General features: G+C 44.7%; 1 protein-coding gene across 4 annotated transcripts in view; it reads right to left on the bottom strand.

The window, feature by feature from the left end:
- SAMD4A (sterile alpha motif domain containing 4A) overlaps positions 1 to 17,402 on the bottom strand; it is a 209,712-nt gene that overhangs the window by 44,232 nt on the left and 148,078 nt on the right. For 2 of the 4 annotated variants that reach the window (XM_069487010.1, XM_069487020.1), the window contains exon 4: positions 9,835 to 10,098. The exons of the other annotated variants lie outside the window; for them this stretch is intronic. In XM_069487010.1, the coding sequence (XP_069343111.1) occupies positions 9,835 to 10,098 (264 nt within the window). The remainder of the gene's footprint in view (positions 1 to 9,834; positions 10,099 to 17,402) is intronic. 4 annotated transcript variants of the gene reach the window in all.

Here is a 17,402-nt window from a genome sequence, read left to right as displayed (position 1 = left end):
CCACATATTATACATTCAAAAGTAAGTAGGAACTTTCCAATTCTTCAATGTTTAGAGTAGACAACTGGGATTGATGAAAGAGACCTGGTGTATTCTGAAATCAGGTCCTGCTTCCTGCGGGGAACCAAACCTAGGATTAGGGGATGTGGGTACGGGATGATCTCCTGAACTCAAAGATCCAGGTGGGGTTGGTGCACGCCTGGTGAAGCTACCTCTTGATTTGCAATAATGTGAAGGCCAATCAAGGGGACTGTCTAGAGAATTACAATTGGCCACTCAATGGCATTTTAAGAACAGACTCAGTTATCTTAGGCCAGAAATCACTTCATTCTGTGCTTTGAAGCCATTCATTCTACTGTGACAAGCAAGAGTGCCTGTGTGACCATTATTAACCACAAACCGACAAGGCTTCCCCAGGCATATAGTACTAACCCTTTATATCCTCCTCAACCCAAACTGTGGTTGGACCAAGAGTCCAGGACATGCCAGCTCAGGAGTCTGGCACTTTCTCTCCCACGACATCCTGGAGCTATTTTGCCAGACTTTACTCCCCACCTGTTTTTGCTTCTGAAACAATGCTAATGCTCCTGCAGAATGAGCTGCAATGATTTTAACCACAGCTCTGACTTTCAGGCCAACAGCATGTTACCACTCCGTCACCAGGTTTGGTGTTTGCCATTTACATCTCTGAAAGTCCCATGTCACTGCTCAGAAAACTCAATGATCATAATTCAGAGACATCTGGGTAACTCAATGCCACAGTTGGGCACAATGCATCACAGAAGAGAAGGGGGCAACCTCATAGACCAAACTCTCACTGGGTGCCCTACAGCTTAATCATGCAAAATCCGCAGATGATAAAACAAGCAGAATCCCAAGCTACTGAACTGTGTTGTGAACTGGGTGTTTTATAAGCCAAGGTGACAACATGGTGTTTTAAGAGTCTGGAAGTGCAAGGTGCAAGTCTCAGCTCAATCAGTGCCAGTTCCTTTTCTATAAAACTATTTTGACAACTAGAATTTTTCTAGTTAGAAGAATGGAAGAGCCTGCCTCATTTAGTCAAAATGCGGGTCCATTGGGAGTTGTTTTCCTGGAAAAGGCTCCTATGCAACTTCAGGACATGATGAGCTAGGCTTTCCTGAAGAGTTATTTCTAGATGCATTCCTGGGTAATGTTAAGTTCCTTTGACCATATGTTCCTTGAGGCAGGGACACATGGATGCTGTTTTTAGAGCAAGAATCTTGGTGCCTAGCTCAGTGCCATGTGCTCAAAGAGCTCTCCTTCCTGCAAGGAGAACTGAGGAACAGAGAAGAGGAAGGCCCAGTTCTTAAGAACACAGCCTACTAACCTTTCACCCTGTGGCAGGTTGCAAGGCACTTTCCCTTGCTAGGGATTAAGACAAAACTCCATTAAAAGGGAAGCAAATCAGAGAACCAAGGTCCTTGACCATTTCATTCCCTCAAGCCAGGAATTCCAATGATGCTGGATTCTGTAAGATGTTGGCCAGGGATGAACTTTAACTGAATTCTCAGGTCCTTTCCCATGGTCCAGATGCCACAATCTTGGATGCAATGCTAAGATCTTCCTTTTTCAGTCTGTGGAGCTGTGGCTATGGTTGCAAGACACAGATAAGCAGGGGAGAAGCAGAGTGGTTTCCTGGAGAAGCTGATATGTGATTGAAAGCACGCATGCCCCTGGCTGGCACACAGCTGTTTTGCTTCGTCTGTGCTGCTTCTGATGACATGCTAATGGAAGTCTCAAACTAGAAGGTCACTCTCCTGTGCAGTGTGAGAAAGATAAAGATGCTTTTGCTATATGTTGGGCTGACTTTCTTGTCAAGTATGGGAATACTGATATTTGCTCGTTCAACACTTACTGAATGCCTACTATGGGGGCAGGTGCGGTGAAGGCATGTCCCTGCCACCAGGGCATTTTTAATCCAGAGAGAATGGCTGACTCACACATGGAAATTACAATAGAAGCAGGACAAGTGCCAAGTCCATTCATAGTTCTTGGGAGCACAGAACAATGAGCATTTTGGTTTGCCTTAGGGAGTGAGGGGTAGCTCCAGAACAGCAGCAACTTGGAGTCCCCTGGGAAGCCATCTCAGGGAGCATAACAGCACAGGAACAAAGCACAGGACCAAGAGAGCACTCAGTGTAGGGCAAACACTTGGTGAATGGTGGACAACAGCTAGAGATAAGGTGGGGCAAACAGGTGGCAGGGGTCAGATGTCTGAGGCATGTAATACTGAAACGAGGAATGCAGACTTCATCTTGTGGGTGATGAAAAACTGTAGAAATCTGGGCAGCAGAGCACAATCAGATGAGTGTGCTAGAAAGATGGGTGTCAAGGTAAAGCCTGGACTGGAGGATGTGGAGAGTGGAGGCCAGGACATGAACTCAAGAAGCCCCTGAAGATGGCTTGGGAGGCGTGGCAGAGGGGAAGGAAAGGATGCAAACTGACAGTACTTGAAGAGCAGGGAGTGAGAGAGATACAGGAGCTGGAGAAGGCTCCTTCGATTTAGGAGAGAGCACAGGGGTGAGACAGAAAACACAGGGGAGCAGCAGTTTTGGGGTAAGAAGGGAGAGATGATGAACTGCATGTGAGATCAGTGGAGTGTCACTGCCTCTGGGTCATGCAGGGGGGAAAGTCAACTGTCAAGATCTTGGAAGAGAGGTCGGACCTGGAGAACCACTTGCCTTATCAGTAGCTCATGGTGATGATTTTAGCCACAAAAGTGGATGAGATGATTCAGGCAAGGGGTATGGAGTGAGAGGATGGGAGAGCCATCGTGGAGCCCTGGGAGTGGCAGGCTCCTAGGGAGGTGTAGGGAGAGAAGGTCAACAGGTAGGAGGTTTTTGGGAGAAAGCATCACCATCTATGTGCACGACAGTGGGCCCCATGGCACAGTTGTCTCCTTCATGAAGCTCCTTCTAGACTTTGCTGCAGTCCACACTGGTTTATCTTCTTGTGGCCATTTTTGATAATAGTGCTACCCCCAGCTTTTATCTGTTCTGTGTTTACCTGCTGGTCTCTACTAATGGGATCCAGTTTTCCATTATGCTGCTTTCTATTTCCTTTCTAGAGTTTAGATAAATCAGCCACAGAAAGGCTCTGTGTGTACAACAGCTCACACAGAAGTTGGGCTCCCATGAGAACCTGGGCTGCATTTCTCCAAGGCCTGCTGTGAAATGCTGCAAATACTAGTCAGGTCAACAGGCCATGCAGCACCCGATCCACAAACGAGGAGACTCCGGAAGAGAGAAAGATGGGACCAACATTGCTGAAGGGCCCAATACAGGAAGCAACGTGAAGGGTAGGGAGTAAGGCAGCCCTAGAAGAGAGAAACATGAACAGCCTCAGTCCCGCAAAAGGGTCACGTGGGGGGATCCTGGTACCTGCAGATGGAAGATCAGCTCCCAACTGTCAGAAAGCCAGGCTCATCTCAAAAGCTCCCTCCCTCCACGATATGACCGTGTCCTTGGTCTCCGAGGGAGAGGAGATGAAAGCCAATGGTGGCGTAAGGAGATACCTACTCTCCATGGTTGAAGTGAGAGGGAAAACATTCCTTTCAAAAACGAAGAGAAGTTTAGCAACACCATCAAGATTACTAAAGCCCGTCTTTATTTTCGGCTAGAGTGGAATAAACAGGTCAGTTCTGTTCCAGCCTCTGAGCAAAAGAAAGAAGGAGACTAGCTCTCTGGTCCTGCTGGAGCTGGGTCCTCTCTGACCCTGAGAACTGTCCCTGGAAGCCTCCAAGAGGGGCTCCATGCTCGTGGGGGACATAAGTGGGTCTTGGAAGGCAAGAGAGGACCAGCTTGGAGAATACCCACTTCCAAGTGTAAGATGCAAACAGTGGGTCTGAACGCCTCCCTGCAGTCCCCATTAGCTGTGGCGCTGATGAGGGCTCTTTAGAAGCGGCCTCCTTTGCATGCTGAAACAGTGTCGGGTTCCAGATCACCCCTGAGTGCAGGCATGGTCATTAAGGCACTTCAGCTGGAGATACACGCTTGGTAAGGAACGGAGGTTACAAGTCTCATGACCTTGAGAATTTGGAGAATCCTGGGGTCTGCTTTTCAAAGACACTGGGGCTCTCAGCCATCTGAGAAGAGTTAGCCAGCTCCCAGCCTATTAGGACCCACCCATTCAGGTCACATTTGGGAATACAAAAAAATAAAGCAAATTTATTAAACTCTGGCCTTTAAGTTAAATGAATTCAGGCAAGCCTCTAAAAAGTCAACAATCAGAAAATAATGACTGGTTCCAGTGACAGCCAAGCCGAAAGGTGTCCCAGCCACTCCTGGAACTGTGTCACTTTCTCTCCGTCACTCGGACCTTTATGACCCTCGGAAATGCTGTCTTCGCAACCTTTCTTCCAAAGGTTTCTGACAGGTTCCTTTTTCTTAAGAAAGATCTCACCTCTCAATAATTTTTTCTAATCTCATTCTGAGAGAGGCAGAGGTTCAAAGGTCTACGTTTCAAAAACAACTCAAAACCCCAAACCGGCTATTTCAGAGTAGAAAATTTATTTCCTTTGCTCTGGAGAGAAAAAGTTTACCTAAGTTCTACCTAAGAAAGACCTTAGAAAAGGCAAAATGAGCACATCTTCACAGTCAGTGGCTCCCTCTGCTTTTAATTGCTGTGTTTTTAATCAAGGTTAGTGGTGCCAATGGTTTCTTTTTTACCTTTATCAAGTCTACATACAAATACTACACCAGTTTCAATTATCTCTGTTTTTTTGTATTAATACTAGCATAATGCCACACATTGCAAGTATACCCAGTCAATGTTGATTCGCAAAGATGAGGCTGAAGCTCAGATCAAGGGAATCAGCCCATCTCTACCTCTGTCTACACTCTACTCCCAAAAGAGACTCATAGAGCTCCTCACTTCCTAGGAGCCCAAGTCTATGGGCTTTTTACCCAGATATCTGGATATCTGAACTTCACTGCAGGTGAGCATCGTGCTGAAACTGTGCAGGTGAGAAGAGGAGCCGGGGCTGTTGGGGAAGCTGGGCCAGGGAAGAGCATGGTACACTGCATGGACCCCCGAGGGGCCTGCACACCTCCACTGGAACATTCTACAGGTTCCCACACTCACCAGGCTCCACACTGTCCCTCCAATCTACTTCTTCTCCTACATACCCTTTGCAACAGATGACACCTTGGGTTATCCAGATGTCCCAGGCAGAGCCCTGGGCGTTGCCCTAAATTCCTCTGCTCCTTCACTACCTATGTTCAGTTAGTTACCAAGCCTCTCCGTTCCAGCCCTTGAAGAACCCGTGAACATTCAAATCCTCTGTCTCCAAGTCTCCATTCTCATTGCCTCTTGCCTCAGTGCCACTTCTTTTTCTTCTTCATTTACCAAAATATCCTCTACCCCTCCCCTGGCCTCCACACCCAGAATCCCCTGTCCCCTCCTCATACACAAATCTAAGCAGGCCATTCTGCTGTAGAAATTCCTTCAATAGCTTCAGGATAAAAGACAAAATCCCCTGCAAGGCCTAGGATCTGGCTTTTCCCTCTCCAGACCCCTTCCCCTAGTGCCCTTAACGTCAAGCCGTAGGATCTACTTGGTCAGGCTCTCTCATCACCATGGCTTCATGAGCACTGTTCCCTCTGCACACAGTGCTTTTTCTTCACCTTGTACTTGGCTGACCTATAGTCACATTGAGTCTCAGCTCCACGTCTCTCCTTTTCTAGCAACTTTCCTTGGCTTCCCTCCACCATGAATTAGGGCCCTTCTTGGTGCCTGCCCTGACCCAGGGCAAGTCTTTAAGACAATATATTTTCACAGCAGTACACCTACATCAGGTACTTGGTTTGCTGCTCACGTGATGGTGAGTCTTGCCTTTGTCTTCCCAGAAGCTAGTTAGTCCAAAGCCTCTCTCAGCAGGTGCTCAAAAAAGTCAACTGATTTGAATGAGGACAAAAGTGACCTGTGAATCAGTCATTCTTCCCTTGTCTTTGCTCCCATATAACACAGCCACATCAGTCATCAACAGCGCTGGCATTTTGCTAAGTCTTTAGGTGTTGGGGTTTACACATCATCTTTGAGGACATGATGCTAATACAAGTAGCAAATGTACTTTTTCCACCAACTGACTTCTTGTCTATATTTTCTTTTCTCCCTAGGAAATTATGGGAATTTTTTTTTTCTCACTCTCTCTTGGCTACCTGAAGGCTTTGTATGAGAGAAGAGGTAAGAGCACACTCTACTCTTGAGTTGCCCGGGGAAAGGAGGACATCATAACTGAGCACCAACTCAGATGGAATCAAGAATCTTCCCTCTGGGCTGAGTCACAGTGAAGTTTTTGAAAAGAACATGGACAACTGAATGCAGAAACCACACCCAGCATATTTAGTCCAAACGTGTCTAACCAGTAGCCTCCACAGGGAATGGTAAGGGAAGAAACTTCATATTCCGGTTCAGCTTCCTACATCTCCTGGGTTAGTTTCAAGTTGAGTAGCCAGTTCCATTTTTTCTGTAGCATGAGATATTAGCCTGATACCCCTATGCCGAGGCACATTCAATCTGTGCTTCAGAGAACCAGCCTTGGCCATTAGGATGGATATTTACTACAAAGGGAAGAGTGAAGCCAGCCAGGCAGATGATGTGAGTCCTTTGAGGGCAGGAGTTGATCTACTTGGGAGAACTTAGTGACAATCCTGGCAAAGAGTGCTGACACCAAGACAAAAAGAGGGCCAGATCAATGCATGTGAAAAACAAAAAGAGCAAGAATGCTGGGCCCTAAAGTTTATTCCACACTCTTGACCCAAGAGGTACGTTCCTAAGGGCTGATTTGTAGCCAGACCTAGCTAGTCTAGCTAGAGGAAAAGGAAGAATGAATGAAGAATGCAGTGTTTCCACAAGGTATGCACAGCTGTTGGCCAGAAAGACGAATTCACGCTGAATCAAGTTCAATTATAGTGACTTTTTATTCTTTTCCCAAGGGGCAGGGTGAGGGCGACACATATTCCCTGTAGATTTGGGAACTTGTCCATGTTTTACTACAGGTTCCTGTTGTTCTTGTAAACTGGGTGGGTGTTTAAAGGTTAGAAAAACAGCAGTTAGATGATGGCACCCCAAGGGGGACCAGCCAGTAGTTTGAAACAGCTGACACTCTTGCCAAAGGCCTGGGTCAACAGAACATGAATTCAAGAGGAGGAGCTGGCTCTTTCTAGAAGCACCTCACTTGATTTTATATTTCTTTTCTCAAAAAGTGTGAATTAATTTGAAAATTTAAACTAGCATCTGCTCTTAGATGTGGAGATCCAATGACGAACACTTGGGTTCTTCCAGGGCTGCTTCTTGGTTGTACTCCCAGGAGGCCATCCTGGATAGCCTTTGACAGCAGGACAGTCCTTAGCCGTGGCATCTTGCAGCAGGAGCAGGGGAGGGACATTCGTGTTTAACAAATACTGGCCCGTAACACTTTGGAATGCTAGTGTTTTGGGGTGTGGACATTTTTTCTGTCTGTCCTGTCAGTTGAACTGCAAATATACTTTTCCCACAAATAGAAACATTCATCATCTATAATATTCCTTCCTTCAGATATTTTTTGCCATTCAATTTGTTAATGACTTTATGAATCCCAATCCAATTCTTGGGAGAAGAACACATGAATAGGTCAACAGAAGGTGGAAATACATAGAAGAGGGTCCTTTTGTTGCATCCAGCCACCAAACAACCTGCTTTCTGACCACATCCCTTGGGCCTGGAAAGAGAATCTGGCTACGAGATCTTATCTGTGTCATTTTCTGATTGAACAAGCTCTGAGGAGACAATTCTCACCAATTCTAAAGAAAAGAAATGAATAAGTTTGGATATGCGGTATTCCTTAACCTTCGGAATATTTTGGCTTTTATCCTAAAACAAGGATAGGACATTTATTCAATTTTTCTCTCATTCATTTCTCTTTAAAAACCTGTTATGTTTATTTCTCACCTCAAAATGGCAGCACGCAATGAACACACCTTTACCTACTTTGGGAAAATGTCTAAAGTGTGCATAAAGACCTCAAAAAAAAAAAAAGGAAAGAAAGAAAAGAAAGTAAACGAAAGGATGAAGGAAAACAAACATCCTAAAAGCAGACAGTGGAATCAGAGTTCTCTGAAGAGATGTGTGTGCTGGCGAATGGCTTTTCTACCGGATGGATGCTCCTTGCCTTTCAGCACAAAGGCCAACGCCTCCTCCTCAGAGTTACCAAATAGAACTGCAACGTGTGCTTTCTTGGAAGCATGCCGTCCAGACATTGAACTTCACCTGGAAAGAAGCTAGTCAAAAGCAACGGCTGTCACAGCCTCCCTTGGTCCCTCAGGTACTTCGATGCCCAGTGACGGACGCCACGCCAGGCTTGCCTAGAGCAGGATTGAGCCTCACCTGACACCATCACCTGGGTTCAGCTGCCTGAACATATGACCAGGTAGCACAAACTCAGAACTGGGTTTGCTATATCTCCAAAACTGTGATACAGTCCCCCAAAACTGTGATACAGTCCCCCAAAACTGTGATACAGTCCCCCAAAACTGTGAAAGAGAAAGAGGACATATATCCCCTTCATGCCAAAATGGCCCATTGTTTCTGCTGCCTGTTAAATACCTTTAAAGACCCATGTGTATCACCAGAGGAAAACATCAAGACACAGCCCACTCACTCTGGGCACCAAGGCAGGATTGGGAGGTTGGGGGGATGGAGTGGAGACAGGCCAAGGAACTGAGAGGAAGATTCATGGAATGTACCAGGGAAGTGGCTCATGTCAGCCACATTCCCAGAGCTGATAAGCTTCATTCCAAGTGGCACCTGGGTAGTAGTGAGCAGGCTTTCTGTGCCAGGCCTCCGTGAAGGGAGGGGACTTGGTACAGAGCCGCCCATGTCAACACTGATCGTTTACAAGGGAAACATCAGGAACAGCAAGACCTCAGGACTCTTAGTGCCAGCAAAGAGGGTATCTCAGAGCCTCCCCTCAGCACGGTAGTCCCTGAAGCATGACTGGTTATTGGTTCACCGTCTAAAATTGTTATTAGTGTGTCTCTAATGAGCATCTATGCCTAAGGGCTTCCCAGCCCTTGAATAACTGCAGTCTGAAAATACAGAGTACACGTATCCTCTGTGTACCTACGGTGGGCGATTTGGAAATCTCTATCTCCTGATGAGTCTCTTTAGAAGAGGGCAGATTTGCAGGGTAATGCAGGAACATTTATTTATGCTGCATAAAAGGCCTTTATCACCTGTATGCAAATCTGTTATCAGGATTAAAACACTGTCAGAGATTCTCCGTGGTATTTTCACGTCCCTTAAATAGATGCAGAGAAAAGGGTTTAAAGGTTTCTTTGTATATCAAAGAAAAAAAAGAGAGAAAGGAAGCACTACTGCAGTTCTGCAATAAGAGAGATTAAAAGAGAGAAAGAGAGAGAGAGAGAAACAACCACACCAGATCCAGTGGTTTGTTTTTCTGAATTACTGACAGGTCCCTGGCCACAGCAAGGAGGTAAAAGGCTGGAGCAGCTCAGTGTCTTCACAAACAGAAGATCCTATCACCCTGAGCAGTGATTCATTTAACTGTCTGCAGAGTCAGTGCACTGGGGGAAAAGAGGGTGTTGACCTCTCTTGCTCTGGTTCCTGTTTCCCAGGTTTTGGCAAGAAGCCCTGGAAGGGGATCTGAGCCCTTTCTGCCTTGGTCGACCCTGGAGTTCTGCAAGGGACAGATCAAAGGCATAAGCCTGGGAGGGGTGGCACCTTCTCTCTTGCTGACTACCTCTCTTTTTACCCTTTGGGACTCCGATACAGGGAGGGGCGCTGTCCCCAGTGGTTTCTCGTTTAGTCACTCACCTTTCATACCACTACCTTCTTCTTGGAATGTGTTACGAGCAGTGGTCTGATCTTCTAAGTGTTCACTGCCACCACTTCCTGAAGAGGCTACACTGCTTTGTGGAGACAGGGGGGCATGATCGGATGGGAGGCACTGAGGTCCTCTAGCTCGTAAGTCCTCATGAGACATCCATCCATGTCCTAGAGGCTGGCTTGGCACATTCATGGGTGGGGTAAGGGACACAGATCTTTTCAAAGGGCTGTGGTGTGCCTGGCCTGAGAGAACTGGAAAAAAAAAAAAATAAAATGAAATAGGTTATTCCCCCCCCTTTAGCCTGGGACGCAGAAGAACCCACAATACCTTTTGGCCCTGAGAGATACCGCTAGCTGTCTCACAACTCCATCCGTGGTCACAGCGGGTTGAATAAAGGCCTGGCATAGCCTTCCCTTTGGGTGGTTGAAAAGGTTGCTGTCTGTGCCTCTCAGTGGGTTGGGTTTCTCCAAGGAGACCAAACCTATAGGGCCCACACATATGGCCTTGGCCTTTGTGGGACTGGATCTGGTTTTAGTTCTAACTCTAGAAATCAGGATTCGTAGCAGTGGGCCCATAAATCAGGCAAGGCTTGAGAGCCCGGCAAAGTGGCCATCTGCCAAAAGTGAAAAGAACATGTGCTGGACAATTTGGGTTTTTTAAAACACACATTCTGACATTACCCATGTTGTTAGGGAGGACCTCTTGAAAGGCGGGCAAGCTGGTCCCCATCCGGGATCTTTGAGACTGAAGTAGAAGGTGGTAGACTAGGAATCAGGGAACTGCCACCTCCGCAGGGTGGTGCAGGCTCAGCGAGGGGCCCCGGAACTAACACGACCTCAGGGCAGGGGACACGGCAGCTGTGGATGAAAGGGCTGATTCTTCTAGGGCTCTAGGGTGTGCTCCTTCCCTTGGCCTCACAGGTTAATGCCAAACTTTATATTACAAACACTTCCAGGTAACAAGGGTTTCATTCAGAAGCCAGCGGGGCACTCTCAGCAAGCTGGGAATGGTTTTTGCCAGCATGTTCAGCCCTTCCGCACCGTGGGCCGCATCTGCGTGGCCCCCATTTTTAATTTCTTTTCCAGAAAACTAGGAAAAAGCAACAGAACTCACATAACTAGCCAAATTAAATTGAAGTCATTCAAGGGAGGGATTTAACCAAAATCAACGCCGAGGGAGCCGACGCTGCCCTGGGTTGGTTTTTCTGGGTGTGTAAAGTGACAACTTCACAAAATAAGCCTATTCATAACATTCTCTCAGCACCAGCTCCTGACAGGTCCAGTTTATTTTGACTGCCGCTGGACTAACATGGAATCGAGCCACATGCAGTTTGAAACATTTTTCAGGGAAGCCATTAAATTCCGTCTCGGGCTCTATCCCCTCCGATGAGGCGTTTGCTCTCCCAAGTCTGGGCTGGCGCTTCTTTATGGGCGTTAATCGTGCTGTGTTTTCCAGTGAGCAGACCAGACAGCCCAATGGTGAGAGGTCCTGCTTTTTGTTAAACTGCATTTCTGGTGGGGCAGCACCCACATAAAGGCCTGAGCAGATTACTGTGCCCCCACTTAAAAAGATAAAGGCAAGAGTCAAAAGGCTGGGTGTTGCCAAAAAGTGTGTTTGGGCAGCAGTGGGTGGGTAGGCTGCTGACAGGCAGCCTTTGGTCACTGAGCCCGAGAGTCATGGAGCTCATACCTCTGTGGTCAGTGTTTCCATCTGGCCTCATGTGGCCAGCAGGGCAGCCTGTGTATGAAGTGGGGACACTCAGAAGGGCTAGAAACTTCTTTATTAACAAAAAGGGACGACAAAAGGGGGCTGTTGACTTTATTATTTGTAATCTAAGAAATTTCTTAATTTGGGCAGATTCTATTAAAGGTAAGGAATTAGCACCTATCTTAAAAATATGCAAAGGGGACACTGTTTTAAAAATGCTGACCCTAAGAGGCTGAAACAGCTTGCATTTCCACTAAATAGACTAGGGAAGAAACTATTTAAAAAGGCTCCCTGGAAAATGCATTGCTACCTGGTTGGATCAGAATTAGCAGGAGGAAAAAAAAAGCAGAGAAAGAAAAAAATAATAAAAAGGAAGCAGCAGCAAAAATGAAGAGAGAAGCCAATAGGAAGAAAAGCCAGACATCCAGAAAATCCATTTCATGCCTGTCTAAGTATTTATATAAAATTGGGCAGACTTGTTCAGGGCTGCCCTGAGTGCTGGGACATTCCAGCTTAGACATCTTTGCTTTCTGGTACCTCTGCAGCCCTTTCGGAATAGCTCGTGGATGCTTTGACTGGTGCCTGCCAGGTGTGCCCCAAGTGGAAATGGGGGTTCCTCCACACAGCCAGGATAAGAATGAATCTGAAACCACAGGTCTCACCAGAGAGGGACACACAGCGCAGAGTGGGTGGAGCCCTCAGCACCTAGGCAGGTTAGAGGCCATAACTGAATATGTAATTGACAACCATGGGTGGTTACTGCCAGCACAACCCCTGTCTCTGTTAGGATGCTGAGAGCAATACAAGACCCATGTCTGCAGTTGAATTCCATTATTGGATGGAGCCAATTTGCTTCTTTCCACTTAAATTAAAAAAAAAAATTGCATGCTACCTCCTCCACGGAAGAGCATCCTTGAGGAAGCTGTCAGTTATCCGAGGACTGCACCAGCTATTGAGATTGGAATTAAATGTTTATCTAACTTAACAGGCTTATAGGGATTTGCACATAGAAACCTACACCCATTTCTTCACATTTTTCTGAGCTTAACTGAAGTCCCGGGGGATTTGGCATGAACTTGGCATCTGCCTCTATCTAAGAAAAAAATCAATTATACGTGAGGTGCCAGGGCCTTTTCCCAATGACTTTCTACTAAAGGCCTCACCCCCTCTCTATCATAATGGCAGATCCTTGATTCCCTCAGCTGCCACCAAACTCAGGAATGTCTCCCTAGGAGCCAACCTGCTGTGGAAACCAAGGACAGTGATGACGCTAAGCTTCTGATTTGCAGAGAGGGCCATGGGTTCAGTGCCAGGCTGAACGCCAAACCTAAACCAAGAGGAGCACTGGGCAAACACCTCATTTCTCCAAAAAGAACTGAGTCCCGTAGGCAGTACAGGCTTGTCTTCCTGTGGGAAGGAGACCGAAGCAGGTGACAGGTGACCTGCCAACAGTTCCACTTTAGGGTGAAGACAGATCTACAGGTTTAGGCAGTGGTGGAGTACTTTGTGTGGCATAAAGTGGCAGAGGAAATAATAAATGTCACAGGCAGAAAGAGTCTGAAGAATATAGGGCGCACGGCTGGGGAATAACGAGGTGGCCCGTGGCAGAGTGTCAGTGGTTGCCCCATCACTGCCCCCCGCCACCCCTTTTCAACTAAAAGATTTCATCTGAAATGATGACAAACAGAGGGAGATATGAACATTCAGGCAAAAGCAAAATTTCCTTTCCTACAAGTAGGGAGGGGAGGGCGGCAAAAACAGCCTTCTGAGAAGCTTTCTGCATTGTGTGAGCCGCCCCAGAAAGCCTCTAGCCAGGGGCTTTTGGATGTTCTTGCTTGCTGGCTTCCGTGCAGTCAACGGCTGACGATGCATTCAGACCTAAGCCCCAACAGTAATATTCCAAAGCTGCAGAATTAAGTCCATCTTCTAAAAATTTCAACCTAGATTAGAAATTGGCAAATTCCAGCAGAATAGAGGTCCTCAATTTATGCTGCATTCGTGACTTTTATAATAGTGTGGGTAGAGACAGTGTATTTCAGCATGGATTCATTATATTGAAAATCATACTAAAATTACCAAGGGGAGAAAAATTGTGCCTTTTTTTGTTCTTGAAACACTGAAACTAAAATTTTATATTTTGTATAGTATAAATTCAATAGTACTTACATTTAAAAAAATCTCTAGAAGAAATTTTAGGTCTGTATGCATATATACATCATTAGGACACTGTCATTTTTGGAACATTTATAAATTCAAGTGAACCAAAAGTAAATAATAAATATTGAGTAAGTCTAGTAACAGAAACAGCAGCTAAACATAACCTTGCTACAGCAGTTGGGCAGTGTGACTCGAGTGTGGAGGGTCTTGAATCTGGTGACAAACTCGGTGACATACCATCAGGACCAGCCAGGTTCTCTGACTTCATCTAACCTTATGATTTCTTTTTCAACTCCCAGCATCTTTAATGAGACCCCTTTCAACACCTTTTCAGGGGAAAATACAATACCTAGATCTGGATTCCGTTCTTTTAAGTATTTTCTTTAAAGCCTAGAATTCAGATTTCTTCCCATTTCCTTTGGCCAACCTTGACTTCATCTTGATTTTTATTTATTGAAATAAGATTCAGGAAAAGACTTTCCATAATATTTAGTACTTTTTAAGGAAAATTAAGTATAATTACTTTTTTCCTGTTTTCTAATATGAGAAATAACAGGGTTCATGGATAGAGGAAGGTTTGGGATATGGGCCCAACTATCTCTTTGGTTCACTGTTAGGTTAAATATTATACCTCATTGTCAAGGAGAGAAGTGATCCACATAAGCAAATTGTCCAGATAACTGAAGCTTGAGTCTCACACCAAAAGCTTTATCCTAACAAACTTTAATGGAGATTTTTCAAAGATATATTGACTTCTCTGCTGTCCTTAAATTTACATATAGAATGCAATTTATGCTTTAAAAATCATTGTTATGAGCACAGATTCCTAACATTTTAGAGCTGGAAGCCTCCTGAAAGACAATTCAGTAATTCCTAAACTGGGAGCTGTGGACCCCTGGGTAGTGGAAAGACCTAAAAGATCTGTGTACACCAAGTCTTGGTAGTGGGTGAAATGCTGTGTTGCAAATGACTTTTACATACATGTAGAGGGTATTGGAATTAATACAATATAATTTAAATTAATATAAATTAAGAAGATCTATGCTAAGTGAATAGGTCTTTTGTCTGTTTTTGATCAGCGGATTTGAAATACAATTGTTGCTTTAATAGGGATGTCAAGTTTTTAATATTAGTTATTAGCTTACGTAGTTCATATGTACTATTGGTCTAGTGCACGCTCATTTGACAGAGATCTTTGTTGCTCTATGCTGTGTCTGGGGAGTGAGGCTTCCGCGGGCGGTTTAGGTAGCCTCAGGAACTCACGTGCTGTATACTTTTCATGGTCATGCTATCTCCTCAAGTTCAAGTCAATTATTCCATCTCTTTTTTACCACTATGTGTTCCCACTTATTTCCAGCCTTAGAGTGTAGAATCTAGACTGGTGAAGCTGTCAGAAATTTGACTTCTAAGGGCACTAAATATTCCCACATTCCCAAGATCGCCCTCTTTCACCAAACGAAATATCCTATGTTCTCAACCCAAGGTTGAGTTCTGTGCCCTAATCACACCCTATGAGTCCAGCCACAGAGAGGTGATTGGCAGCTTTAATCTTTTTTATTCCTAAGCTAGTTTCTTCATTTTTAATTCAACAGGCTGCCTTTCTTACAGAAAAACCTATGCTTCATTAAATTTTCAAATTTCTAGATGCTTACATGATAGAATTCAATCCAATAACTAGCACAACTAAACTTTATAAATATAAGTCATTCTAATTTAGGAATTTTAAAAGGTAGAATGAGGAGACCAAGTATTTGCACACTATTTTAAAATATTAACCTTGAACTATTTTCCTGAGTTAAAAGGTCCTGACCAATTGTTCCCTATGACTCAGGTGATAGATGCTGTGTGTCCACATACTTAGCACAAGGCCGGGCAGAGTTCTGCTAGTATGTTGCTCATGGTGTTCTTTCACAATTTCTAGACTCACTCCCCAAAGGAAAGTCAGAAGTTATCGGTGGAACCTTTCTCGAAAACACCATTTTGAGGGTTTACAATATACAATTCTTAAGTTTTGCTACAGGAGATGGTTTGATAACTTATCAAGTTTAAAGAGGAGAGAGCTCGGCCCACTGCCAGCTACAAAAAGGCTATTGTTTCAGAGGAACTGGGAGGCCGGGTGGGGGAGTGTTTCCGTCCATTCCTTTAGGTTTAGTCCTGTTTAGCAGGTATTTTCAGGTTCCATTCCACAAATTTCTTCTGAGAACACGATTTTAGAGCATCTAAGAACTACTACTAAAGCCCTCCAATGTTCAAACAATGGAGTTCTGCTAACAACACCACTTGTGTGAATAATTCCAGACATCTGCTTTTGAAAAAAAGAAAAGCCAACATTTTAAGGAAGGCTCAGTGGTGAAAGGACATTAGACCCTGGATTCCTCTTCTTTAGTTGGTTTTGTGGTGCCACAACCAGTAATCTGAGGCCCTGTGGTAGGAATCTTTGGGGAAGAAAAGATTAATAGTACTGCAAGAATACATTTTGAAAAAACACAAAACCAGGGTATTTGATCAGTGACATCATGCAAAAAAAATAACACCAGTCACACTTATGGCTCCAAACAGATTTGAGTAAGTAGGCTGGAGGGGAGGGGAGTATTAATTAACTAAGGTTAAAATGAACATGCTCTGCCATCACTGCTTCGGGAAATAGTTTAAAAGCCAATCTGAAAGGTTAAAAGCCTCAACTCTGCATGCTTGCTCTCTGCTCCTTGTCTAAAGGGTTGGAAAACCAGTGCTTAGAACATCTGGACACCAGAAGACGAGTCCCCCAAACAAGCTTCAAACTCTACATCATTCCGGAGGGAGAAGAGAGAACATGCTACAAAGCAAAGATGTGGCTGGTGGATGGGATGTTCCTAACCAGCCCAAGGAGGAAGCCACACACTTTCTGTGAAGAGAAAGTGTACACTTGCCTATGCAAACCAAACCAAACCAAACCAAATGGAGACTCTAGAAGAGGAGAAAGCTGGAAAGAACATCATGACAAGGTTGAGAAATGCACACGGCTAAATCTTTCTTTCCCCCATTAAATCTCGTTTTCACACAGTATAGAAATGAAAACATTCTGATGCAGGGAACAGCACCTGGAGAGGCTTTCCCAACATGGTGAGTCCTTGTCACTGGTGTCAGCTCTTGTTACTCTGCAGACGGCTCAGCCTTTGGGCAGAGCAAAGATGTATGTTTCTAGTTTCACATTATCACTTAAACATTTGAGCTTTTAAGAAATAAATTAGAATGTTTCCGGCAGACTTTTATTACTGCATTAATCTTTGGTACATTTCATTTGTCCTCTTTTGTCAGTTTCTATAATGGCAAAACTGGGTGTCATCCAGTAGAAAATCTATTTTAGATAACTGCTGTTTGACTTTACATTGTCATTATTTATGAAATAAGTTACACAAGAAGCCAATACGTATATACCTTTTTATAGAAATCAGTACAGTCTCACCCACAATTTTAACTTCAAATCAAGCAGTCCTAAAAGAAATTGTCCCAATCCTATCATTCCAGTCTATCAAAACCAATGACATCAACCGTGGAAGTAATTTGATACCATTGAATCAGATGTTTAGGCCAATTCACGAAACTGTGGGATCAACCAGCTATTTCTAAATCTCCTGCATATTGGGTGAACTTCTATTTTCCTGTATTGTTTCTTTTCATATCTACAGTTATACCTATAATGTATTTAACC

This window comes from Eulemur rufifrons, chromosome 2 (genome assembly GCF_041146395.1).
Source record: "Eulemur rufifrons isolate Redbay chromosome 2, OSU_ERuf_1, whole genome shotgun sequence".
NCBI classification, from domain to species: Eukaryota; Metazoa; Chordata; class Mammalia; order Primates; family Lemuridae; genus Eulemur; species Eulemur rufifrons.
Note: the sequence above shows the minus strand (reverse complement) of the source record. Positions and strands in the feature narration are given on the sequence as shown.